Source organism: Eucalyptus grandis, chromosome 3, assembly GCF_016545825.1.
Source record: "Eucalyptus grandis isolate ANBG69807.140 chromosome 3, ASM1654582v1, whole genome shotgun sequence".
NCBI lineage: Eukaryota > Viridiplantae > Streptophyta > Magnoliopsida > Myrtales > Myrtaceae > Eucalyptus > Eucalyptus grandis.
In genome coordinates, this window is record NC_052614.1 from 63556322 (window position 1) to 63583978 (window position 27657).

Consider the following 27657-nt stretch of genomic DNA (forward strand, 5'->3'; position numbering starts at 1 on the left):
TTTGAGCCTCATATAATCTATGACCTTTTGTTTTTTTTTTTTTTTTTTTTAAGAGCTTGCTTACACTTTGGTCATCAATGAGAAATGTGACGTATATAGCTTCGGGGTTGTAGCAATGGAAATAATAATGGGTGAGCATCCGGGTGAGATCATCTTAATGCTGTCCACTCTCTTCAAAGAAGATATTATGCTACATCAAATATTGGATCCGCGCTTGCCAATCCCAAGAGAGAATTCTATCACAAGAAATATCATTCTGGTAGTTTCTCTAGCACTTGCTTGCTTAAATAGCAATCCAAAGTTGCGACCCACTATGAAACAAGTTTCGGAAGCTTTTCTAGCTCCAAAACTAGCGTTGGCGAAGTCCTTCAATTCTATCTCACTTGCCCAGCTCCAAGGAAATAATCGAGGACTATGGTGGGAAGGTGGATCAACAGAAAATTCTTCGAGCCCACAAGAAGAGTAGGGATCATGAAGTACTTGTCCCAAAACAAGCAAATAAGTTTCACTGAGTGAAGAGTCGGTTGATGAAATGACGCTACAAATTGGCAAACATGGTTGAGATCATGAAGTATGCGGCCCTTGCAATTTTAAGCCACGTTAAATTTTTTTTATACTAGCTAGGCTAAAATTTTCCTAGGTAATAATTACCAAGTAGTGAGAAGCATTTATCAGATGGTCGTTTATTTTTCTGTCCTTTTAGTAAGATCGAAACGTGTGATGAGTGATAATGTGTTGTTGTTACCATGAATGCATGGCTTCTTAAGGAAATTCGCTACGTATTTGGAGGATCGTTGATCGTTTCTCTTTAGTTGAAGACGGCAAATTTCGAAATTGATGTTTCCTTCACATTAGCTAAAGATCAGACATCACAGAAACAACAGATGACCAAGACTTCTCATGATTGCGTAGACGACCCATGTACATGAAAATGAAACTCAATTACCTTAGAGACTCTGGAATTGGGTACCCGACCAAGACCTTGACTTCTTGAACGTGTCCTCATTTGACAGATAACCTCTTTAAATTCTAATAAAATCACCATTAATTAGCCATGAAATTTACGACGAAGGGGCTACCGGCCACTCCACAATTATCACGCTACAGAAATTCAGCTTCTCTGATTATTGGCAATGTATACCTTTCCATTGCAGCAGAAACAAATAATCTATTGTAAATTTTATTCCTGGAAACTTATTTTTTTTGGTCGGATTCCTGGAAATTAATTTATGTCTACATAAATGTCATTGCAAAATATTCTAGTATTGTCCTTAATGAGTGCAGCTTAGATTTGTAATTAACAAGATGTCGCTCATTTTTCTGGCAATGAGAAGTTTTCTTACACTTTTCACTTGTCTTGCTTTCCAAATTGCAATAGTTGTGGATTGCATAGGAAATACACCCCTATGTACATAACAGTGACAAAGATTTTCAAACTATTGCCAAATCCAGGTATATTATACATTATAAATGATAAGAATGAAGACTTTCGTATTTCTTGTCCAAAAGAGGACAATTTATATGAAACAGGATACATAACTTTGGCTAGCCATCAGTTTTTGTTTACTTACCAACTCTTTTCAAATTCTACTAATTTAGAAAAGATCCGTCTCTTTTCTTAGTACGGAATAGTAGAATTGTGTAGCATTGTGATTCTGCGAGGATGTAAAATGTAGAGAAATAATCTTTGACACACGTCAAACTTTCTCCATACTATGCTATAGGAGTGTCTTTCCACTAAGATTAAAATGCATGATCAATAAGCAATGAATGAAGAAATAATGAGGCCCACACTAAACCCTATTCAAAACACGATTACCCATACAAATATTCTATAATGTGAATGGTTCGATTAATGATATGTATAGCTCATAATTTTTACGGCCAAACATCACAAAAAAGTCCATAAAGACTATGACTTCGCACGCGAACCTATGTAACACGTTGCGGTCCAGAAAATCAACATATGAAACCCCTACATGTGGAGAAAATATTAGGTGGTTTCAGATATTGGGGAAAACCCGGGGACACAGTTTACCCGGGGACTCAATTCACCACAAACTAAACTCAATCCAGAATCAATTTTTCACTGGAAATTAAATCAACCGAAATTCTCTTAACCCTCAACAACAACCAGCATTATATAATCTCACAATACGCAAATATAATGCCAAAATAATAAGTAGACAAAGCAAATAACGACAGCAAAGATTTACATGGAAAACCCAGTGCGAGAAAAACCACGGACTGCCAAAAAAATATCCACTAATCACTAGGATTAGCAGGATACACAAAGTATTCTTCTTTAGTCATACACTAGAGACTCAACATCAACATTATAATCATATTTTCTCATCACATAGGTGGATAGATAAATTCAAAGCAAGAAAACTCTAACCACGATTAAAGAATTTGGAGGAGGTTCTCAATTAACGAAACCAATCAACTCATAGCTCTCGGTCTTATGAACAACATACTCAAATTTGAGCCAATTCCGTCAACATTTGGCTTTCGAATAACGGCCACAAAGATTTGGCCCTTTTTTCGTACTCTTCTCCACAAATGCCTTCGGGAGCTCTCTGTTTTCTCGCCCTCTTTCTCCTCTCCCTTCGCCTTTTTTAGGCACACTTTTTCTTCTCTCTCCTCACTTCCTGACAGACGCACGAAGCTTTCTCTTTCTTTTCACATGCTTTTTGACTTTTCTTCTCTTCTATTTATTTCTTTCTTGTTTTTTTCAATGTTAGTTAGGCCCCACAAATGAGATGGACCAGCCAATAAATCTCCCCCTTTGCCTCATGTGAGAAGATCCATCATATCTGCTTTTCTTCTACGAGAATCAAGTTTCACCATGAGCAATGCTTTAGTTATCATATTGGATCCATTATGGTCAGTGTGGATTTTCTTAAGTATAAAGAGCTTCTCTTCTAATTTCTCTCGGATCCAATGATACTTCACAACAACACATTTTGATCTTAAATGCAATATCAGATTTTTGCTAAGATAGATAGCACTCATGCTATCGCAATATAGAACATACTTTTACTGCTTCAAGCCCAACTCTTGTAGGAATTTTTACATCCACAAGAGTTCCTTGCCTATCGGTAATAGCGACATGCTCCGCTTTAGTTGTAGAGAAAAGAAGCTGTGAGGGAATGCGCTCTGACTGATATCATTCAGGCAATTCCCTCATAGCTTCCTACAAGGGGCAAAAGTGATCAATTGCCACGAAATGTGGCACCCCTCGACGGCCCCCAAATCCGTTAGGGTCACCACAGGTACTTATCACTTATCATACTACATACCAGTCCTTGAGGCTTTTTAATTAAAGTGGAATCATAGTTCATAGGGGTTGATCAATAAAATTCTTCTCTCATGTTATTTTTTTTTTTGTAAAGGTCCCAGCGCAGCTCATCTACGAGTCTCACCATCCCTCACTCCAATAACAATAATGCAATGCACACCAACTACGCATCAAAAGAAAAGACAAAGACGAGTCACTTTTATTTACATTTTCATGATGGACATCTTGGGTTGGTACAACAAAAGGCCAAGATTTTTAACTATACTTGGCTATAACTCAAAAGAGAACTCAACCCTATATCAAACATGTACACATCTCCATCAACAAGCGTTAGCTATTCCCCAAAAAGTGTCAGCTCCCACCAGTCATACGTGCCATCACACCCAACCCGGTGCATCGGGCGACAATGGCGGTAGCATCCCTAGCATCACCCCATTGCGTCGAACGTGAACAGACAAAAACTCTTGGATAACAGGGCCATCAGCAAAACCCACGTCGTACATCACCAAGACACGGACTCGGACATACACTAGACCAGGTACACTAATACATGAATACTCTGTGCACTCCACCTCAACATCAGTAGGTATGCCATAGAAGGTACCACGCACAACTGGTGAAAGAGGTATCTTTCTAATCTTAAATGTTAATCCCCAAAATGGGTGAGTACAACCACTCAGCAGATCCACCAAACTACACAATGCGTCAAACAGAACAATCAAGGTATCATGAACAAAACACATATCATTCATGCATTCAAGCATACCTTACCTAACAGCCATGCATATATCACCATACAACATGCATAAATCACCATGCACTTGTACTTATCTCATCAAGCAGCCATGCATTTATCATTATGCAACGTGCATATACCACCATGCACTCATCATTAAGCAGCCATGCATATATCACCATGCTATATACACACATCCATGCACATGATTCAATTCTCGATCTTTATCTTTCAATTAGATCACATCATTTTTCCTTTCTAGGGACCAATGTTTGCATCCCACAATTTATCGCTCCATCCAACCTAGCATCACGAGGAGCCTCCGGCACACACCTCCGGGCATCCGGCACACACACTCCGAGCATCTCGTACCCCAACTAGCATCACAAGGAATCCCCCCGGAACACACCTCCAGGGCTTCCAGCACACACACTCCGGGCATCCCAACACTCCCGAGGCATTCGACACACACACTCTGGGCATCCGGCACCCACACTCTAAGCATCCTAACACTCCCGGGGCATCGTCGGCTCACACCTCCGACGGTCTCGTTATTATCTCAATTTATATTCACACATGTATCTCAATTTCAACATAGCATTTGATGCAACAATATCAAGGGTCTCAACCAGATTTTGATGTCATATAACATGCCATATGTCACCACATATGCAGCATAATCAACCACTCAAGACATTATATCACATGGAGCAATTTCTTTAATTTTTTAAAATACAGCAAAATTTCGGATTAAAACAGATTGCACTCCTTTGGTCATAATTCTTGAAAAATTAGTAAACAGCCTTAATAGATTCTAAAAATTTGACATGTTATATACAAGATCTAGAGGAAAATATTCCGTGAAGGACACCATATCAAAATAACATCATACAATTCGGTACAGTCCACGCATCACAGTCTTTATAATTTCGGAATATTGCCATACACAGTTTCAGTCACAAATTCGGTAAAAATCATAAATCAGCTCCAAAAATTCTGAAATTTTTATATGTTATAGAAAAGGTCTAGAATAAAATATTTCATGAAGAACTCGAAACCCAATTCGTGATAAATTAAAAACCACAGCAACCATAACCGTCCATAATCCTCGACACCGAATTCCAGTTCTAACTGTTTCGGATAAAGATTTTTTCACCAACTTAAACTCATCCATTTCCTCTAAAATTTTATTATGTTACTCCTTAACATGTCATCTTCAACTTTCATTCAGAACACGAGATCAAATTTCAACCATATAATTTTATAAAATTCACAAAATCACACTAGGTCAGCATTACGATTTCCAGATCTAACTTCTTCAATGAAAAATAGTTTCACCGGTCTATACTTGTTCATTTCTTCTGAAATTTTGATATGTTACTCTCCAAGAAGTTCTCTACAACTTTCATCAAGAATTATAAGTCAAATTATCACTATAACATCGCATGCAACTCACGAAATCATCAAAGGTCGGACTGCCTTTCTAGAAAACAGAATGCAAGGCTACCATATTATTCCCTAGAGCTTCGAATTTCTTCACTTCTACCACAACCAAAGTTTATCATCCCTTACAACACATATCACAGCAAGCAAAGGATAGGTTTATGGACTCTACTTGCCTCTAATCTGAGCACAACACAGCAAGCCAAGACGGCGGGGCAAGGCGGGACTCAGCGGCTCGACGGCGGCGACAAACAGCGGTGAACGGCCTCCCTCTTCATCTTCTTCTCTCACTTGCTCGCTCTCTCGCTCTCTCCCTCTCTCTCGGACGGTCTCTCTCTCTCTCTCTCTCTCTCTCTCTCTCTCGCGACGCCCCCTTCTTCTTTTCTTCCCCCTCACAAAACATGTAATCATCACAAAACATGCAAGATGACACTTGGATAATCCCCCTTGCCACTTGGTAATTGCCATGCGAGGGTGGGCTGGTTGGGCTGGTCTCTCCCCTTCGGTTAACAGCCCAATGGGCTTCATGGGTCGGGCCTTTTGGCCCACTTTAGGCCCAACACTTTGGGCCTAAAGTCCAAACTTAAATGGCCCAATTTTTTTCTTAAATAAGTCCATGTTTACTTTTAATAATTCACCTTAATCCCCACTTATATAAATACCAAATTACAATTTCATATGGCCATAAAACTTGTAACATTAAACAATAAGAATCAAATTTATAAGGTGCATAGTCAAGAACAAAAATTCTCCTTATCAAATTGTCCTATAGCACCAACCTTGATAACCCATGAACACAAGATACATTTCCATTAAAGTATTTAGTCTTAGTCTATTACAATTCTTTGGTCTAATGGTCACAACATAAATCAATGACACTTCCATCACCTTTTCCATAGGTCGTAATGCCTCCAGAAATTGCCATGAAATTTTGGGATGCCACATGAAATAGCTCCCCTTGCAAAAGTCATCATATAACATGATGTGGATTTTTGAGAATCAACATCACCGGCATAGTCCGCATCCGAGTAGCCACTCAACTCAAGCTTCACATTTCCATAGCACAAGCAAAGTCTAGAAGTGCTTCTAAAATATCTCAACATCCATTTAATAGCGGTTCAACGCTCCTTTCTTGGATTTGAGAGAAACCTACTCGCAATACCAACTGCATTAGCAATATCCGATCTTGTACAAACCATAGCATACATTAAATTACCTATGGCCAATACATAATGAATTTTCTTCATCTTTTCCTTCTCTTTCTTACTTATAGGATATTCGTTATTACTCAACTTGAAATGGCTTGCAAGTAGAGCACTTACCAGTTTACATATGCTCATGTTGAATCTTTGAAGTATCTTTTCAATGTACTTCTTTTGAGATAACCAAAGTTTCTTGTTCTTCCTCTCACGAGTAATTCTCATGTCAAGGATTCGCTTGGCTAGGCCTAGATCTTCATAGTAAAAGTTTTACTCAATTCATTTTTCAAGCTCTTGATTTTCTTAGCATCATGCTAAACAAGCAACATGTCATCCATATAAAGTAGGAGGATAATAAAATCATTATCTGAGAATCTTTTCATAAAGACATAAGAATTGGAGTTTGTATTACCGTATCCATGTTCTTCCATGAATGATTCAAACTCAATGTACAATTTCCTTGATGCTTGCTTGAGACCATATAAGCTTTTTTCTCAATCTATATACAAGATGCTCCTTACCTTCAACTTTAAAAGCCTCCAATTGCTCTATATATATTTTTTCTTCCAAGTCTCTATGAAGAAAAGTTGTCTTTGCATCAAGCTGTTTAATTTCTAAACTCAAACTGGCGACCAAATCAAGAACAACTCGAATAGAAGACATTTTTACAACTGGTGAAAAAATCTCTTCAAAGTCAATTCCCTTCTTTTCGCGAAAGCCTTTCACAACAAGCTGGCCTTGTATCGTGGTTGTGAACTATTTTCTTCCATCTTTAACTTGTACACCCACTTATTTGTGAGTGTTCTCTTACCTTTAGGTAACTTCACAAATTCAAATGTGTGATCATTATGCAAGGATTTAAGCTCCTCTTATATGGCTTTATACCACTCATTCTTTTGATCACACGACTTGAGACAGTAGTGCATGGAAATCATAGAAATCATGAAGATGGTGGATCCTCCCATAATGTTGATTCTTCAATTGAGGTGAGTGAAATTGTTGAGCCAAAACAATCAGTTGAGCAAGAGCAGCCCATTGAGCTAGTTGAGACAGTTGCGCAAGAACAGCCAGTCTTACCTCAAGTTAAAAGATTTGAAAGAGAATGTAAACCATCACAAAGATATAAGCTACATGAGTATATATTACTCACTAAAGCAGGAGAGCCAGAAACTTATGAATAAATTACAGTAATTCTATTCCATGCTCATTACTCAAAATGATTCTGCTTCGACTTAGAGTGCATTAACATGTTCATTACTCGCTTTCAAAGCCAGACATTCACTTCACGACGATGATAAATTAAGTAAATCTGGCATAACCATAGAATTTAATGACCGAAAGCCGTTGTCCATATACTTAAAACCAGAGTGTCTTTTAAGTTTGTATGTTCAGTGTAGGTAGGAATCTTACTGAACAGGTCCGACTTTGTAACAAAAGACCCACACCCTAGTTCCATAGCCTTGGGTACTGCGCCGGACGGGGCTCAATTCATCGTGCTGCTCCTGAAGCTATTCAACGTGGAGAAGACTATAGAGGTAGGCGTCTTCACCGGATACTCTCTCCTCCTCACGGCTCTTACGACTCCGCAAGATGGCAAGGTCTGCCGTCTCTTGCTTGCGAAAAGTTAAAAAATTGCCAGTCTGTTTGTCAAGCTAGAATTAATCTGCACATTACTCAAATGTTTCCACTGCAGATCATAGCGATCGATGCAGACTGAGATGCATACGAGATCAGATTGCCATTTATCAAGAAGGTCGACAATGAACACAAGATCGACTTCATCTTATCGCAAGCTTTGCCCATCCTGGATAAACTACTGGAAAACGTGAGTGTAACTTTTCTAGTAAAGTAATCCTCATTTGCACTTGTGCAATAAAGATGATATGAGCTCGTTAGACTCTCGACAATCTCATCCGACTTCTCTTTTCCGTGTCAGCAAGAGAATGAAAGCACCCTGACTTTGCGTTTGTCGATGCTGACCGTGCTAACCTAAAGAACTATGAGGCTGCTGAGGCTGGTGAGGGCTGAGGGAGTGATCATGTACGACAACACTATTGGGGCGGCACCGTTGCCTCGTCCGACCAGTCCTCTGTCGACCCAGCAAGGCAGTTCGCGTGAAAGGACACGATCAAGTTCGATGAGATGATAGCAGGTGATCCTCAGGTCGATATATCTCAGGTCACGCTGGGCGATGGGATGACAATCTACAGGCGCATCTACTGATGCCCTTTGATCAAATTTACAGCACGGATCAAAATAGTATCTGATGCAGACTGTGAGGCTGTTGTGTTTATGACTTTGAGTACTATTAATCAACTCTGGAAGCTTGTACATTGAATAAAAGACTGTTCATGTCAATTTCTTTAACTACACTACCTGGTCCCCGTGTTTGGTTTCCGAGTAATAATCCCGATCGATCATCATGTTCGACGCATTACTTCACTCGGTCAACATTGTTGTCGGCGACGACAAATATACGGCATCAATATAATCTACTCTGCTTTCTATACCAGATAAATTGCCACAAAAAAATGGAGCTTTAATGGTAGTTCTTAGTGTTGATCCTGGTGCTGGCTAAAGTAAAATTTGGTCGAAAATTTTACCCTGAATTCTCATACATCAACAGCATGACATGGCAGGATTGCGCAAAGTGAGTTCAAGAAATTCTGCTAAAAAAACACGAACAAAAAAAAAAGGGAAATGCCAAAAAATATATATAAGAAATAGAGAGAGAGAGAGAGACAGAGAGAGACAGAGAGAGAGAGAGGGAGGGAGAAATCTAAAGTGAGTTGAAGAAATTCTGCTAAAAAAACAAAAACAAAAACAAAAAATTGAAGGACAAAAAAAAAAAATTGGAAAAGAAAAATTAAAAAATAAAAATCATAAAAAGAGAAAGGGGCGTTCCGAGAATCGAACTCGGGACCTCTCGCACCCAAAGCGAGAATCATACCACTAGACCAAACGCCCAGCCGGTTGCCACAATTTCAATCAAATTTTAGTTAATCCTAATTTCTTAGTCAACGCACGTGCAGAACACGTGACTCCGATGGCTCCTTCTTTATATCGCAGCAGCTCGCACAACGTCTCCCCCTCTTCCTCCCTCCCTCTCTCTCTGCGCGCAATTTCCCGCCTTTCCTCCTCCCATTTCCCGCTCGGAGAAACCCTAACGATGGCGCAGAAGCACAGCACCGCCCCCGATCCGGCGGCCGAGCCCAAGAAGCGGCGGCGCGTCGGCTTCTCCGGCATCGGTAACCTCCTGAGCCGGCTCTCCCCGAGCCGCTTCATCCGTTCGATTTCTCAATCGTTTTACTGTTGTAGCCTGCCGGCTCGCCCGGCCTAGTTTATTTCCTCGAAAAAAAGAAAAAATTTCGTCTGTTTAGCGCGCTCAGCGTCCCTCGTTTTCATGGCGCAGATGCTGGAGTCGACCCGAACGGCTGCTTCAAAGTGTACCTCGGTAAGTTTCCGGCGCAGTATTTCCGCAAGATCGCGCGTCCCGTCGTCGTCGCCGCTTCGCCTTTTTCTTCAGCGGCGGCGGCGGTTGCTCGAGTTAGTTGAAATTTTTGTGTGCGTTATACTGGAGTGAGCTTGTCACGACTCACGAGTTGTTTCATAGCGTGATTGACTAAATATATGAAGAAGTAAAGGAAAGGGAGGAGGTGATATGGAAATTGAGATTTATCGTTTAATTGACTTTAGTCTGTCGTTGCGGTAGCTGTGGCTTCCTGCAAAGAAAAAAAAGGTTCTTGTGACAAAATATGCAGGTTGCAGAGTTCTATCCCAGCTAAGTTTGACTAACTGAAATGGTGAGGCCTACTTGCTGGTCTTGTGTAGTTAGTTCCAGTTGGGTCGGCATTGTTTTTTCCGTTTTGCGTCCTGTTATGTCGTGACTGCAGTCGAACTAGAGCTAACTATATTTGCTCTGTTAACATGGTAGTCGAGATGCCTGCTGTACCCTGGTTTTTCCTATGCCGTATAGTTACTAAGTTTAGAACTGTGTCTAGGTTTAGAGGCTCAGCTAACCATGAGATTATGTTGTTTTTGTTTGTCGCTCGCATTTTCCTTTTTCTAGGTCATGAGCGTTTTTGTCTGAAATGTGTCTCAACTGCATTTGTGCTTGAGTTGTAATTTCGTCGCTGGTTTTGTAGTGTCCAGGGAAGAAGAAGTAGGGGCTCCTGATAGCTTCTGCCTTGATCCAGTTGACTTAAGTCACTTCTTTGAGGAGGAAGATGGAAAAATCTATGGATACGAAGGATTGAAGGTAAGGGATTGTAATTTAAATGTACGATACTGTGTGTTCTATTTTGTGTGAAAATGTATAAGTTGCCTGCATATTATTTTCCACTTACTAGATAACTTGCTTTGCCTGCAGAGGGTTCGACTTTTGTTTCGTTTCTGCCCGATCATGCTGTGATTTTCTTGTTATATCAACATTCATAGTCAAGTAGATTGTTGCTTGACAAGCTGCTCCCTCTTATGAGCTGTGAGACAATAATAGTCTATATCTGCTACTGAGGACCCTGGACATTGCAGTCGCTTTTTGTGCTTGAAGTGCAGTGATGTTTTCTAGTTAATATTCTTTGGATTATCTTGGTTAACTGCTGCTGTGACATAAGTACGTATATTGAGAAGGAGAAATATTCTTCGGTCTATTAATTTTGCAGCATCATCTTTCCTGGTTCACAAGGAGAATATTTGCATTTATATGATTCTTTGGGCTTGTTCATGTGTTTTGTGATTATTTAGTTTTAGATAGTGGAAGGTGACTCCATTTAATGTTTATTGCAATCGGTGCAGATATCCGTCTGGGTAAGCTGTGTATCATTTCATTCATATGCAGAGATTGCCTTTGAGAGCAAATCGGATGTAAGTACTCCATCTAATTCTGCGTTGTGATCAGTATGCATTACATCTAATTCTGCACTGAACTTTTTTGGGTTGTTGATAGACATGTGGGATAATCATGCTTTCTTCTTGCAATTTGGCCTTGTGTTCATTAATGATGACATGCGGTATTTGTGGTTTTCATTTTTTCAAGGGAGGAAAAGGAATCACAGATCTGAACACTGCTCTTAAGGTACAAAGTTTACTGATCAAATTATCTTTTTTTAATCTCCCCTTGACAGCCGCTAATTGGTTGATCTTTGAATCAGAATATGTTTGGTGAAACTCTCGTGGATAATAAAGATGACTTCCTTCAAACTTTTTCCAAGGAGACCCAATTTATTAGGTACACGTTTTTTTTTTTTTTTTTTTGGGGGGAGGTGGGGATTGAAGACCAGAAGTTCATTTTCTCAGTTCTGGTTTACTGAGTGTCTTATTTGGTTATCTGTTAAGTTCTCTTGTCAATATAACTTTTCTCAGGTCTACAGTTTCAGCTGGGGAGATTTTAAAGCATAAACACTCTGACGGTCATGTCAACGATTCTGTTAGTAATCTAAAAGTTGGTTCTGATGTCGAGGTGGGTTTGATTCTCTAAACTCTGATGCTCACTACTATTACACGTGCTATTAGTTTTTACATAGGTATGTGTTTCATTTCAACACGTGTTCATTGAAATTTTCTATTTCCGGTGCTCATACATTATTGTGTATGCATAATATGATGACCATGACAATTAACTTTCATTATGCTTTTTAATAGGTAAAAGCTGCCTAATGAATCTGTTCATTTCCTACTGTCACTAATTGAGATTTTCCTGTTACATACGAACCTGTCAAGGGAAGCAAAACTCCTCTTCTGAGCAATCTCATATTTGATTCTGTTGGTTGTGCTATGAATGTCAGTAAAGGCGTAAGAAGAAACGAGTGTGTTTTGCCTTATCATTATAGGCTGGTGGTTAGTCAACATTGTGAAAGTCAATGTCTGTCGTGCCCTTCTCTCTCTCCTGGGGACCTGGGAGGGAGTTGGGCTTTTATATTGCCCATTTAACAATCTGATAAACTTGACAGAGTTTTCTTAGAGGAGCCTGCTTTTCATTCTCCTGCTCTGCCTTTTCATCTTTCCTTTGTCGGATGCATTCGGTGTTCCTTTGTTTTTTTCCCCCTGTTTGCACGGTAGGGAGTTAGAATCATGAAAATTGACTCTTCCTGCATGTCAGGCTGTGCGCATGCTGATGGGCGATATGACAGCAGGACACCTGTATAGTCGGTTGGTCCCTCTTGTTCTGCTTCTTGTAGACGGTAATTCATTGACTTTTCATGGGTTATTTCGGAATGCGTGTGTTGCATTATATGTCAACAGTAGAAATTTCTGATTCTGAGCAAGTTTTTTCTTTTATGAATCAGGTAGCAATCCTATTGATGTAACGGATTCAAGTTGGGAGCTATATCTTCTTATTCAGAAGACAAGTGATCAGCAAGGCAATTTTCATGATAGGCTTCTTGGTTTTGCTGCTGTATATCGTTTCTATCACTATCCTGATAGTTCGCGACTGCGGCTTGGTCAGGTTTGCTGTCATCTTGGTTAACTATAAGAAAGAAGTATTCAGTGCTTTAGAAGAGCATGTAAATCTGATCAGTTAGTTTGTATTACTCACTAGGTCTTTTGCCAATGTCAGATTCTAGTATTACCACTTTACCAGCGCAAAGGCTATGGCCGCTATCTCCTGGAGGTGCTTAACAATGTCGCAATAGCTGATGATGTTTATGACTTCACAATAGAAGAGCCAGTGGATAATCTTCAACACTTGCGAACATGTATCGATGTGCAACGGCTTCTGAGCTTTGACAAAGTCCAGCAGGCAGTAAATTCAACAGTATCTCAGTTGAAGCAAGGCAAACTATCAAAGAAAACCTACATCCCTCGGTTGTTGCCTCCTCCTAGTGTGGTTGAGGATGCCAGGAAGCGTTTCAAAATCAACAAGAAACAGTTTCTTCAATGTTGGGAGATTCTAGTCTATCTTGGGCTTGATCCAGCTGATAAGAGCATACAGGATTATTTTTCCGTCATATCAAACCGTGTCAGGGCAGACATTTTAGGAAAAGACTCTGAGACTGCTGGAAAGAAAGTGATTGAAGTACCGAGTGATTTTGATCCAGAGATGTCCTTCGTCATGCATAGGGCAAAAGCAGGCGGCGAAGCTAATGGTATCCAAGTGGAGGACAACCAGAACAAGCAAGAAGAGCAGCTGCAGCAGTTAATCGATGAAAGATTGAAGGACATCAAGCTGATCGCTCAGAAGGTATCTCGGAAATGATCACAGAAAAAAGGTCATGTAATACAAATGTTGTAGCCCTTGGAATGGAATTAACAGAGGTCCTGTAGATTGACTGAGGTGGGCTTTGCCCTTTTAGCATATGATTTGAGAAACCCTTGCAGGCTGCGATTTGCGGATCATGACAGCATAGTTTTGCTTATGCTCAATCCCTAGTTTTGGGTCCAATTTCATTAGAGGTAAGATCATTTCCTGTTTTTATAACCTTCGTGTAAGTTAGGGAAGGTGCTGCATTCGCGGTCCTGGCATTTTCAAGTGCCTGTCTCTTGGTTCAACTTCTCTGTCTCTCTCGTGTCTGGGTCTTTTATATCTCCTAAACTTGTTACCATTGTAACCGGCATCGAATCGTCAGTCGTCAGGTTTAGATTTGTTTTAACAGATGAGAGGGAGGACATAACAATACCTGAAGCGCACGCCACCCCTTTATTGACCTGTAGCACGAGTTCTTCCGACATTTCCTCGGTTGAAGAAGACAATATGTGCCCTTTGCTTTCGAGAAATCCTTAGACGGTAGGGTCCATGCACCTCTATCATTCCAATCAACCACATCGACGCATACGTGAAGTGAAAATAGCAAATTATAATTGTCCTCGAGCAAAAAAATTATCTTTCAAACGAAAGTGGAGCGTGCGACACTATTGATCCATCAAACGAAGACGATTCTTAAGGCGTTTTCTTGCTTAGGGATCAAGAAACGGACATGTGCGTTTGAATTGCGTGCAAATCACTACACCATCAACGTACACATGATGGATTCCATCAAGAAGTTTTTCAAAACTGACGATAGACGACTCGAATCATTTGCTCGGGTCATGATTCTTACAGATGCATCAAGATGAAGAGGATGAAATGCTTATTAGATTTATGATTTAGTATGAAAATTGCACGAGCGATTGCTAGTCAAGGTAACGTAATGGAGTCGGCAATTGACAAAGTTCTCAGGTGGGGATTAGACAAAGAAAGTCAAAGTCAACAGAAGAAATACTCAGATCACGATTCCTCACTTATCCAAGTTTATGACGTATCCTAAGCTATTGGAAGTAACCGGAAGATTTAAGGTCAAACCCGATTTGCAAAATTCACCAATGGAATTAGCCACGATGGAATCACGCGATCCGCAAACTGATTAATCAACTAATTTCTACACGAGTCTCTATTACACCATGGCTTACCCAAAAGCGGTCGGCCCGGTGGTAAAGAAGTCGTCCGTTTTTTAAGAGGTCATAACTTCGATTAACACTGCGTAAAGTAATTATGGCTTTATCTAAAAATTCTGTAACTTCTTTATTTTTTTGTTGTTATGACTAAAAAGGGTAAAACCACCGAAAACCTAAACCATGTCCGTCATTATTCATTTATCCAAAACTTCTTTTGTGACCTCCAGAATCCCAAATTTGTTCTTATGTGACACATGAATTTCAAACTTTTTTTACATTATGTTTAAATTTTTTTGGGAATTTTAACTTCACAACAAATTTAAAGTAAATATGTCGCATAAGTAAAAATTTAGAGGTTTTTGTGTCACATAAATATAGAAATTTTGGGTTTTGATAGTACAAAAGTTGGTTTAGGATAAATATATTATAGTAAGTAAAATTCGGTGTTTTTTTGTGGCTTTTTCACCTACTAATACCTAAAAAGGAAAGACCCACCTCGAGGTGGATGTGCTAGTGCCTTGCTCCCTCATCCTAGAGGGGAAAGGTTCAAAACTCCACGCCCTCATTATGCGACTAAAGTGGAGTGCCGTGGGAGGTGAGCCCCGCGCTAATGCTTCCTTGATTTATGTCGGCTGTACAATCGTTCCAGGGTAAAAAAAAAAAAAAAATACCTAAGAAGGAAAGAAGGGTAAAAAAAAAAAAAAAAAAAGGCCCCCAAAAAAACCGAAAATGAAAAATAGTTTGTTCTCTCTCTCTCACTCATCATCATGGCCAATGGCCATACCATAACCGTTTCGAGGAGCGAAACCATAAAATGCCAAAATCCAGCACGCAAAACACCATTCCGTTTTTTCTCCCAATCCGCCTCCTCCTCCCTGCAACGACAGTCTAGAAGAGTCGCCAGTCCCCGCGCGACACGGAGAAGAGAGAGAAAGAGCGAAGAGAGAGAGAGGGAGAGAGGGAATGGATTTGCTGCCGGCGGAGACGTCGCAGCAGCTGGGGCGGAAGCACGGCTTCCGGTCGCTGAAGCTGGCGGCCGTCGACATGGCCGACGCCCTCGGGGACCAGCCCTTCGGGACCGAGTACGGCCGCCTCCCCAACGGCCTCGCCTACTACGTCCGCCCCAACTCCAAGCCCCGAATGAGGGCCGCCCTCGCCCTCGTCGTCAAAGTCGGGTGAGCAAACCAGCCCCCTGAGCTCGCGCGCGCGCGCGCTCTCCTCCTTTTTTTTTTTTTTTTGGTGTTGTTATCGTATCGGATGATAGGAGGCGATGTCGATCGGGTAGGGAGGCTCGAGATCGAAGGTGTGTTGGTAGCCTGGAGTGAGCTTCGAGCGTTGCATTCGAGTTTGATTGTAGGTGTCGAGTGAGGTCGCCGAGTTGCCGAGTGAACTGTTGGAATGTGGTAGTGGAATCGGTTTGCGAATGAGATACGGCGAGGTAGGTTGGAAATTGCGAAGTAGCGTCGACCGAAAGGACTGCTTTTGATGTTTAGGGGTTTTTCTGTTTCCCGGCTGATGCGAATTTCGTCTTGTGATGAAGAGAATCATGTGATGAGGGAAACAGAATGTGTAATTTGTAGAAATGGAAAAATGGTGGGATGTTTGAGATTAGCCGCTACTTTTGGAAAATCTGTCTGCAATGATAGTGGATGAAACTGTCACTCTCCCGTGAGGAGATGCTTTTCTCGGGCTTGTGCTAGTGAGGTCGGGTCATTAACATATTTGCATGGACGAGCGGTCCGAACTCGTGACTGATCCATCCGAGTCTTATATTAAGTGTCGGTATGTGTCGTCTGGTATACAAGTCAAAACTCAGACCAAAACCAATGCCTGAATACCTTGTGGTTGAGGTGATATGTCTTTAAGCCCGATTGTCACGCGATTATATCAAGTAGTTGGCATGGAGATCACATGCAATGTGGCTTTGTGTGTCTTTCATACCTAGGAGCACATGTGGTAGGTGTGGACCCCTATTACTATCGGCATTCTTTGTTTATGCACATTACAGAACCTGATGACAGTCTAGGATTCCACCTTCATTGCCATTCTCGGTTCTTTGCTAAAGAGAAACAACAGGGGGCCGTCTTTTATCTAGCTATTAGTTACACTTTGTGCGTTGCTTATTTCTATGGTAAAACATCTCGCTGGTTTGACAAAGAGGATAACCTATTGTGTTTGCGGCAGCTCAGTCTTGGAAGAGGATGATGAGCTTGGAGTGGCTCACATAATTGAGCACCTTGCTTTCAGTGCCACTAACAGATATACCAATCATGATATCGTGAAATTCCTAGAGAGTATCGGAGCAGAATTTGGTGCTTGTCAAAATGCTGTGACATCTTCTGATCAGACCATATACGAGTTGTTTGTTCCTGTTGACAAGCCTGAGCTACTGTCTCAGGCTATCTCTATTTTGGCAGAGTTCAGTTCTGAGGTACCAACAAAACTTGGCAGTTTGATAGTTATTGGCTCTCTTGATGTGTTCAGCATTAATAATTGTGGACTTCAGGTTCGGGTCTCAAAAGACGATCTGGAAAAAGAACGAGGAGCTGTCTTAGAAGAATACAGAAGTAACAGGAATGCAACTGGAAGAATGCAGGATGCTCATTGGCTTTTGTTGATGGAAGGTTCAAAGGTATTTCCAAGTAAAAAAAAAAGGCATATTCCCATTTCTTTCTATCTTTCTTTTACTGATATTTCAGTGACTATTTGCTATGCTGCAATTTTTTACCGCGTCCAAGGAGAGTTTTGTTTGAAGAATGTACTTCTTTTATTTCTAAGCTCTTTTTATAATGGTACAGAAGTCTTGTTGCTTTAGCCTCTAGGATGGTCAAATTAAAAGATGTTTTCATAGCCATGCTTGTGGAAATTACGAAGGATGTGTTTTTGCATCGCTTTTGAGTTCAGTTCGTGGTAGCCTTCTATTACCTTGCCAAATTAATAGACAATCAGGTAGAAGTCATTTCAACAAAAATAGCATGTCTTTTTGCCTTTTTCATCCCCTCTTTCTGAGGTGGGGCATCCTCTTTCCCTTTACCATTCTATCTTCTTTAGGATTTTTTTTTTCTGTTTCCTTGTCTTTTAGTGAAGCTGCAATGAAAGAGTAGGACTATGAGGTGACTAGAATTTGAAAAATTGGCTGGTGATTGTAATTTTCTAAAGGTCAACTAAAGGAAAAGAAAGCTTCCCCAAAAGTGCTGGCATTTAAAGTTACAGAGGAAGTTATATTGGCTAGTGAGAAATTGAAGTTTACCTTGGTGAAGTTGCATCATAGGCCAAGAGTGAAAACTTTTCCTAAGCCTAAGATCTGTTCATAGTCACATTTCTTCTTTGATTTCTCATCAAAGTGACTAATTGGAATCGGGAAATTGCAGTATGCAGAGCGCTTACCTATTGGCACAGAAGCGGTGATTCGAACTGTCTCTGCTGAGACTGTGAAGCAGTTTTATCAGAAATGGTACCAGTTATGTCATATGGCAGTTATAGCTGTTGGAGACTTTCCTGACACTCAGGTTTGGTGTCATTATATACATATACTTTCCATCCCAAAGCACCATGTTTAGTTACCATATTTCCTTGATTTCTAAAGCTCTTCTTCTCCATTACAGAGTGTAGTTGATATGATAAAGACTCATTTTGGGCAGAAAGGTGCAGTGCCTGACCTCCAACCCATTCCTACCTATTCAGTTCCATCTCATGACGAACCTCGATTTTCATATTTTGTTGAACGTGAAGCTGCTGGGGTGAGTGTGTGCTTAATTTTCTCTTTTGTACATGATATGAGCCTTTGTTTGTTATACTGGAAGTGTTTCTTCATGACTCCATAAGCTTGATGTGTACTGGTGCAGAGTTTCGTAATGATCAGCTACAAAATGCCAGCCGATGATTTAAAAACCGTGAAGGACTACAAAGACTTGCTCACAGAATCTGTGTTCCTTCATGCCCTAAACCAAAGATTTTTCAAGCAATCTCGGAGGAATGATCTGCCCTATTTCTCATGTTCAGCTGATTCAGATGTCTTAGTTCGTCCACTAAAGGCCTATGTGATAACAGCATCATGCAAAGAAGGAGGGACCATGGAGGCTCTAGAATCAATGCTCACGGAGGTCAATTTTCTCTTAGGTTAATAAACTTCTTTGTTGTTTATCGTCCTTCAACCACATTTATGTTTCAGGTGGCAAGGGTGAGGATCCATGGTTTTTCAGAACGCGAAATATCTATTGTTCGAGCTTTGCTATTATCGGAGATAGAATCTGCTTATCTGGAACGTGATCAAATGCAATCAACCAGCCTGCGAGATGAATTGATCCAAGTATTTCCATGATCTATTATAATCTTGATAACGTCATTATTTATATTTGTTGGTGTTAAAAATGATTAATTTTTATATATAAACCTGCAGCATTTTTTGCGTGGTGAGCCTGTAATTGGTATTGAGTATGAGGCACAACTCCAGAAAACTATCTTACCCCGTGAGTAATCATAACCATATAATGTAGTTTAGTGCTTTTCCAGACCAAAGAAAATAGAGGTTGTGAGCATTGACTAAGTCCTTTCGTACTTGTAGATATTTCATCATTAGATGTATCAAAATATGCGGAGAAGCTGCTTACCTCGAGCAGCTGTGTCATTAAGGCCATTGAGCCTCAAGTATCTGCAAAGGTGGATGATCTTAGAAGTGTTGTATTGAAGGTCAATTTTCTAGAGGAGGCAAAACAAATTCCACCATGGGATGAAGAACTTATTCCGGAAGAGATTGTCCCCCTGAAGCCAAATCCAGGGTAAAGTTCAGCCAAGAGTCTCTTCTTGTACTTGTACTTGCCTTTGGATGTAATAAAATCATAACTTTTCTACATCTAATTCATGCATATCCTCCAACCATGTTCCTATCTCATTCTGTATAGTTATTGTTTACTCTCTTCTAGGTGAATGGTAGTTCTGGATTTTACTCTCCCAAATGTAGTTTCATCTGAGTTGCTTAATGAACATGTGAATTAAGATTCAAAGGAATTCCTCAAATATTCATAATTCTGCTTGTTGAGATCTTCTTGCTGGTTTTGAGATGGTCGTGCTATAAAACTAGAGGTCGGCAAATCACTCATGGAACATCTAGGGATATCACTGTCAGCTATCTTATAATTGCATGTCTCAAGCCTAGCTCATGATTTGTGGTATAAAATTTAACTAGTATCTGTCAAAGTATTTGGGTATTGAACTTGTCAGGTTACAGTTATTGTGATTATTTCCATTTCCACTATGGTCCTCAGCCAATCAAGATATAATTAACAACTAAGGTTCTTAACGAGTTATACACATCATTTAACTGCTCCCCAGACCTCCATTGTGATTTCCCTTTTTTGTATTGAATGAACTGTATTCTGTAGATTAATATCTTCCTAGAGTTCTACTTCTAACAACATGGAAACACCTCAAAGGGTGATTTGTACAGACAACATTGTGATCGACTATTATGAATCTTGAAAAGTGCTGATGTTGCTGCAAAAGCATCATGCAGATTCTGTAACAGGGTTAAACTACCTAAGACTGATTTTGTAATTCTTCGAACTTCTTATTCTTCTGTCAACTAGCTATTCAATCAATCTAGCTGGACAATTCTTTCAGGCACATTTGCATTTGAACTTTGACATTCAAACTTTAACCTTGTAAGGATGTCCTTTTCAGCTATATTACCCAGCAGCTTGAATACTCAAACATCGGAGCCACTGAATTGATCCTATCCAATGGGATGAGAGTATGTTATAAATGTACTGACTTCCTTGATGACCAGGTAAAGTCTGGCCTTCCGTGCCTTGTTAGCTCCTGATTGTGAGTACTTTACGTGCACTATCTCCAGGCAGTGCATCCTGAATGTTATGACATTGTTCTGAATAGCCATCATTTTCATAATCTATGAATGCCATTCATCAGATTATGTATGCTTCCTTGCAAGGAAGGGGCCATTAGTGGCAGAGAGAGAAAGAAAACATGGATTTCACCAGTCCTGCTATCTTAAATCCCTGCGCATGCATGTATTATCTGCTAAGTTGTAGAGCAGTCAAAATATTTAAAGGTTATAATCCTAATGTAGATTTGGCTCTTGAGATAAAATGTGAGTACCTTTTGGCTCTTGGAAAGATGTGTATCTGGCACCTTTAAGAATTTCTTTTCTACCAGAACTGATGAAAATAGGCTTTGGCTGGAGAAAGGAGTTATGATAACACCACATGCATATATCATGGCATCATATGCTTGAACAAGTGCATACTTGACATACATCTTCACATCATTTTATTTCCAGTTGGTTTTCATTGTTCAGCTATAGGTTTGTCTGTTGCTTGATCAACGCAAAATTAATTTATTCTGGAGAAAGCTAGTTGTAAGCAGTCTAACCTTCTTCTCTGTGTCCTGGAGGTCGAGCAATCTTCAAAGATCTTCTTAAGCCTTTTGTTGCTGCAGGATTCTCAGCTCTAGAATCTATTGGTCATGACCAAAAAAAGTCTAGTTGAACTTGAAGGTGCCAATGCTCACTTGTTTCCTTGGAATCAGTACTGATATTTGGCTTTCCAGGAAGCTAGAGGAAGTTGATTTCTGTCTTAGGTTGAAAATTATCAAAAGCTTTAGTTCCTACTTCATGAACCTCCTCATTGAATTATATTATGCTGGTGAACTTATGTGCATTGAAAAATGTCATGTTAGTGATGACTGGTTCATTGTTCGCTTAGATGAAAGAACTAACTGATTTGTTGGCTGTGCAAAGGTTTATCTGATGGAGCCAACATATCGAATGTTAACTCCTTAGCCCCCTTCTCCCTCCCTCTCTCTCTCTCTCTCTCTCTCTCTCTCTCGCTCTCTCTCTCTCTCTCTCTCTTATCTAATTCATTGATAGTTCTGCACTATAGGTCCTGTTTACTGGCTTTTCATATGGGGGTCTATCTGAAGTATCGGAGAATGAATATTTTTCATGCTCTATGGGATCAACAATTGCTGGAGAAATTGGTGTATATGGCTATAGACCTTCTGTACTAATGGATATGCTTGCTGGTAAGAGAGCTGAAGTTGGTACAAAAATTGGAGCTTATATGAGGTCTTTTTCTGGGGATTGCTCTCCTTCAGACCTGGAAACTGCTCTGCAGGTTTGACTTAGTAATTCTATTGTCAGGACTGAAGAATCCAGTCATGTCATTGTTACATATAGTAATTGCATATCACGTCTTCCGAAGGATCAACTGTAGTTCTTAATTTGTCATCTTTTTTCTGTTGATTATTTAAATAGCATAGGCTTGGCTAGACTGCAAGACTAGATACATCCTTCTAACCTCAATCCATCTCTTTAGTATGCTTATCTCATTTTCATTGCATTGTTAAACCGTGTTCCTCATACTTTCCTTGACATCTCTCTCTCTATCCCCCCACCCCCTTCCCTCTCCCTCTCTCTGTCTCTGTCTCTGTCTCTCTCTGTCTCTCTCTCTCACATCCATCTAAATTAATTGGGTTGGACTGTATACTAGTACTAATTCCTTTTTAATTGTTCAGCTGTGAAAACCTACATGGTGCTATTGGTGAGAAGTGCATGTTAAAAAACAGCAATTACCAGTTTATTGATAAATGATGAATACTCCATCACTTTATAAAATTGTCATTTTGATTATATCCTGTCAACACCATAGATCTGCATCATGCCATTGTTCTGGTAGCGTTAACGGTATAAAGAATGCTATGGGCCCACTCCCACAAAGATCTCTATGTATTTGTCTAGTATATGGCAACTGAGACAAAAATGCTTAGCCAATTCCATGCGTCAAACCAAAAAAGTCCATTGTTCTTCCAATTTTACAATCTTCCAATCATTATCAACGGGTCTTTCTTTCTCTAATTCCGTCCATTCCAATTCGTTTCTGATACATCCCAAGGAAAATCTCGAATTGCATTCCAAATTGACTGGTTAGTTTGAGCTTTTGTGTTGTCTCCTTAAATCATGCATATTTAGATTTGTCTCGATGCTCCTTAAAGAATTAGAAAGAACAATTCTTGGAAGGAAAGAAAAAGATAGATAGGAGGACCAAATAAGATTTGTGAAAGACTTCAGAGTTGTCAAACAGTGTTGTGAAGCAATATACTAGAAGAAAGATCATCATATTGGACAGAATCCCTTGAACACTACCTGAAATAGTGAATCGCGCTCCAGTGTTATGGCAACTGGGCCCATGCATCTTTTTATATCTGTACATTCAGATCAACCACTAGTGTCAGAGAAAATGTAGATACACATAGTCTTCATAAATACAGCATCTCTCATTTTTTAGGTGACATCTTAGAAGTTGTAGGATTATATCGTCACAAGAACAAACAAGCTGTAGCATTCTCCTACCACAACCAAAGGTTACCAAATTATGAACCAAATATTAGATAAGACGATGTGGCACCCTCAACAGCAGCATCTGCTTGTAATCTTATTCATTTCAAGATGGGTGTTTTAAGTCTTTCTATGATTTGGATTTGGTAGTCTCCTAGAACCCTAACCGGCAAGAGTTGCCAATGCCTTGCTTGCATCATATGTAGTCACTTGGGCAGCCTTTTATCTATTTAGATATCTGCTGACATAGAATCTATAGGATGTCCATATTTTCATCCTATGTTTCTTGCAAGGATATGATTCTCTTAACTGAGTAGCGAGCTGCCTAGAGTTTGAACTTATTTGAGTGAGGATACCCTATTTCGACATGTGGAATTTGCTATCATGTTTCTTTGAATATTACTCAGTAATTTGCATTTGCATTTTACATGTTACACTGCTGTTCATGTCTTCAATACTGAATTCTTCATTTTGAAATTGGCAGCTTGTTTATCAACTATTTGCTACCAGTGTGGAACCGGGAGAAGAGGATGTCAAAATTGTCATGCAGATGGCTGAAGCAGCAGTTCGTGCTCAAGAGAGGGATCCTTATACTGCTTTTGTAAACCGTGTGAGAGAGCTCAATTATGGAAACTCGCACTTTTTCAGGGTATGCCTGGCATCATGGTTTTATTTCTCAGTTTGATTCTAAGATGGTTATTCCAAGGTCAGAGATGAGCAAAAAAATTTCTCTGCAGCCCATAAAGACAAGTGACCTCAAAAGAGTAGACCCAAGAAGAGCCTGTGAATACTTTAGTCGCTGTTTTAAGGATCCATCAACCTTTACAGTTGTGATTGTTGGCAGTATAAGTCCTACAATTGCCGTCCCTCTCATCTTGCAATATCTGGTAAGTAATTTTTCCAGCTTACGATTTCTCGATTGCTGGAGATTTGAAAGCCTTCTGATAATTGTGTTCTGATTCTTCACGTAGGGCGGAATTCCTAGGCCTCCTGAGCCAATATTAAGATATAGTCGTGATGACCTCAAGGGCTTGCCAGTCACTTCTCCTACAAAGATTGTCAGGTGGGTTCTTCAGTTATCATGTCACCCCTCCCACCAAAACAAGAAGGGGGGAGATTAGGATCTCTTGTTCTCTGAGAACTGTTCAAATTTGAAGAATTGAGGACTTTATGAAATGAGTCCGGAAATAAGCTACTTGTGTCAAATCTCCACTGACTGGCCACACTATCCTTCTTTCTTCTAGTTTTAGCTAGTGCCCTTGCACTCTACTCTCTCTTAATATCTTTAAGAATACTTCAAAGTCAGTTCTCTATGTTCAACATCCTTTATTTCTTACATTGGATTTTGCTTTTCATATGGGATAGCGATTTGGTATGCTTCGGTAGGAGTGAAGTGTGTGGATGGGCTTCCTCTAATTTCTTTGTGATGAAGCTTAACTTACCTGTTCTGGATTCTAATACACTAAAAAGCTTAATTTATCTGTTCTGGATTCTGATACTCTACATACCCTTATAGAGAAGTTGTTAGGAGTCCCATGGTGCAAGCTCAGTGTTCTGTCCAGATCTGCTTTCCTGTGGAATTGAAAAATGGAACAATGGTATGTGGTTCCTTGTGATTGATATTTTCACACATTATGGAGTGAGAGGGTTTCCATGCTTTTCTGACCAATTTCTGTTTGTACTTCGGTCATAAAACATATCGTGAATAAAGGTGGAGGAGATTCACTCTATTGGATTTTTGAGCAAACTTCTTGAAACAAAGCTAATGCAGGTTCTTCGTTTCAAGCATGGGCAGGTATTTGCTGTGCAGACATTGTTTATGCGTCTGTTCTTGTGGCTGTCATTTAGTTCTTACCATTATGTACAGATCTATTCCACTGGGGTTACAGTATTTCTTGGCAGTAATAGACCTTCAAGGACTGGTGATGTACGTGGTGACATTAGCATTAATTTTTCTTGTGATCCAGAAATCTCCTTGAAGCTGGTAATTTCCATTTCAATTATCTCTTGCTTTTGCCGGATCTATGAGGTTGATGCCCTAATTTTAGTTCATTTTGCTATGTATCTTGACAGGTTGATCTCACTTTGGATGAAATACAACGTCTTCAAGAGCAAGGCCCATCAGAAGAGGATGTTTTGACAATTCTGGAGATCGAACAAAGAGCTCATGAAGATGGAGTGCAGGTGAAAGTGAAATTATTCTTGGAGATTCTGCATTCTTTATGATAATGATCTATTAGTATATTGGAGCCTTATGAATTTTCACCATTGATCTATTTCTGGTTTTTTTCTTTTTCAGGAGAACTATTACTGGCTGGATAAAATTTTGCGCAGCTACCAATCAAGAGTTTATTCCGGAGACGTGGGCACTTCGTTTAAGGTGAGTTATTGGGGTCATCCTCTTCCTTTTTATGGCGTTTTTTCATTCTGCATCATTCATCTCACTGTGTGGTTTCTGCACATTTGTTTCATTTGGTCAAGTAGCACTAAACTACGATTTTATGTGGCATGAAAATCCATGTGAAAATCAGAACCTGTGCAGGATCTGTTCATTGACGTTTTGAATGTTCTAAAAAAGGTCTGGGGTTTTGTAGGAATCAAAGAACATAAATATTCAATGATGGAAGCTAATGCAAATTAGTTGGATGATCTTGCTTGGACTGTTCTTCTTGATACATTTGTAAAGAAGTATGAGCATAAATAAGACTGTTGTTGTATACAGTATATAAATTTTTGCCTTCCCATTCCATTAAAGTTCAAAAGTGAATCTACAACTATAAATTCCACACAATTAATATAATATGATTGTCAGAACATCCATCCCAAAAGTTTAAATTATTAGGTAGAGGTAGACTGCACGCCTATATATACCCGGTGGATAAGTGATGTGGAATACTAAAATACCCTCTCACATGCAAACTGAATTTTGAGACATCCATGTGCAATAAACTTTGGGGAAAGTGGCTGTGATAATATGATAAAATAACCAAACTGAAAGTTTTAGATCATTTGGTGGAGGAACAGAGTACGTATATAGAACCCGCCAAATGCCATGGACAAGTGTTGTATGTTACTATAATGATGTTACTTAATCTTGTAGCAGAAGAGGGACAGCTTTGACAGTATGTCTAATGACTCGTCCCATCCTTTACATTTCTGGCGCAGGTTCAAGATGAAGGACGCTCAAAAGTTAGAGAATCTCTTGCTCCATCAACAGCCCAGTCGGCATTACAAAGAATAATACCTTTTCCTTGTAAGAAGCAGTACACAGTGGTGATTTTGCTGCCACAAAGGTCTCGCCTCCAGATGTTAAAATCACTATTTGGGTTCTCTCGGATCACACACGCTAGAGATGCGAAGGTCAGTTGCAATTAACTGGACATTTCTCGCCACTTGTGAATTAGCTACACCCTAGAGATTTATTGTTTCAACGATAATCCTAGGAACTTCTTATTTGCCCTTATCACTCTCGTGCATTGATCGACCCTCTCCTGTTCTCCATCGGTCAGCCAGTCCTCAGTCCTGCAAGTACTTTAACGAACGTCATAATCGGGACCTGGAAAATATATTTAGCATTTGCAAACTATAGTCATGAGTGCCTTTTCTAGTGTTGCATTGGTTTAAGCTCCTCATCATTTATCACTTTTTTTCTTTCATTTGAGTTTATCTTTTACTTTTAAAGGCAGTAATTGCGGAAAATTTGCTCTCATGCAGATTTTAGCAGGTGTCGCTGCTATGGCAGTCTTGGCTCTGAGTTTGTGGAGATACTCACGCCGATCTGCGAATTCGTAGGAGATTTTTGTCAAGTTAAACGCCGCATAGGACGTAGCTCATTCACTAAGGTACAGCTCGTGATACTTCGAGATGTCGAACTTTACAAGGGTAGAAACATTAGCTGATAGATAGAACTTGGGCGGTTTTAAGCTCACATTTCGAGCCTACTTCATCTGATCGGCTCTTGTTTTACGAACTCAGAAACATTAAACAACATATCTACCGTTTCTGAACAAGACACAACTGAAGAATTCTTCTGAAAAATCACTTAGATTTCTGAATTGCTCGTATTCTCCAGAGATTGATTTGAACCGGTGAACGATTGACGCAATCTTCAGCTACGGGTCTGCTGCTTTTGAATATCATTAGATTTATCTGATGAAACCGTTTTACATAGTTTACATATGCATTAGGATTGTTGCTTCGACGGTGTTGATCGGCCTCGCCGGTTGTTTGACTAGAGGGTCGGTGCTGTATGAGGGTA

At 39.9% G+C, this 27657-nt stretch overlaps 2 protein-coding genes, 1 non-coding gene and 1 pseudogene across 4 annotated transcripts; 3 read left to right on the forward strand and 1 right to left on the reverse strand.

Annotated features, from left to right (window-relative positions):
• Positions 1 to 7603: 7603 nt before the first annotated feature.
• On the forward strand, positions 7604 to 9037 carry LOC108958830 (annotated as a pseudogene).
• A 537-nt stretch (positions 9038 to 9574) lies between these two features.
• Positions 9575 to 9646, reverse strand: TRNAP-UGG. Its single transcript has one exon. It is a non-coding gene; the product is annotated as a tRNA-Pro (tRNA).
• A 122-nt stretch (positions 9647 to 9768) lies between these two features.
• Positions 9769 to 14167, forward strand: LOC104438182 (histone acetyltransferase type B catalytic subunit). The gene is made up of 10 exons (XM_010051268.3): positions 9769 to 9927; positions 10092 to 10133; positions 10825 to 10937; positions 11474 to 11542; positions 11715 to 11753; positions 11830 to 11906; positions 12041 to 12137; positions 12777 to 12858; positions 12964 to 13124; positions 13236 to 14167. Exons 1-10 carry the CDS (start codon positions 9849 to 9851, stop codon positions 13872 to 13874), a joined length of 1398 nt encoding a protein of 465 aa, XP_010049570.2. The 5' UTR covers positions 9769 to 9848; the 3' UTR covers positions 13875 to 14167.
• Positions 14168 to 15869: 1702 nt separating this feature from the next.
• LOC104438184 (zinc protease PQQL-like) lies at positions 15870 to 27552 on the forward strand. Of its 2 annotated transcripts, none has more exons than XM_010051271.3 (21): positions 15870 to 16224; positions 17234 to 17480; positions 17556 to 17681; positions 18421 to 18558; positions 18655 to 18789; positions 18895 to 19152; positions 19221 to 19358; positions 19449 to 19518; positions 19614 to 19827; positions 20729 to 20834; positions 21946 to 22179; positions 23884 to 24048; positions 24137 to 24286; positions 24371 to 24462; positions 24916 to 24997; positions 25111 to 25194; positions 25267 to 25383; positions 25473 to 25583; positions 25699 to 25779; positions 26565 to 26759; positions 27114 to 27552. In XM_010051271.3, the coding sequence occupies exons 1-21, from the start codon at positions 16013 to 16015 to the stop codon at positions 27189 to 27191; spliced, it is 3033 nt and encodes a 1010-aa protein (XP_010049573.2). In that variant the 5' UTR covers positions 15870 to 16012; the 3' UTR covers positions 27192 to 27552. The 2 variants fall into 2 exon arrangements, with proteins under 2 accessions (XP_010049573.2, XP_039165144.1); XM_039309210.1 differs by having other exon boundaries at positions 16085 to 16224; positions 17239 to 17480.
• The last annotated feature ends 105 nt before the right edge of the window (positions 27553 to 27657 follow it).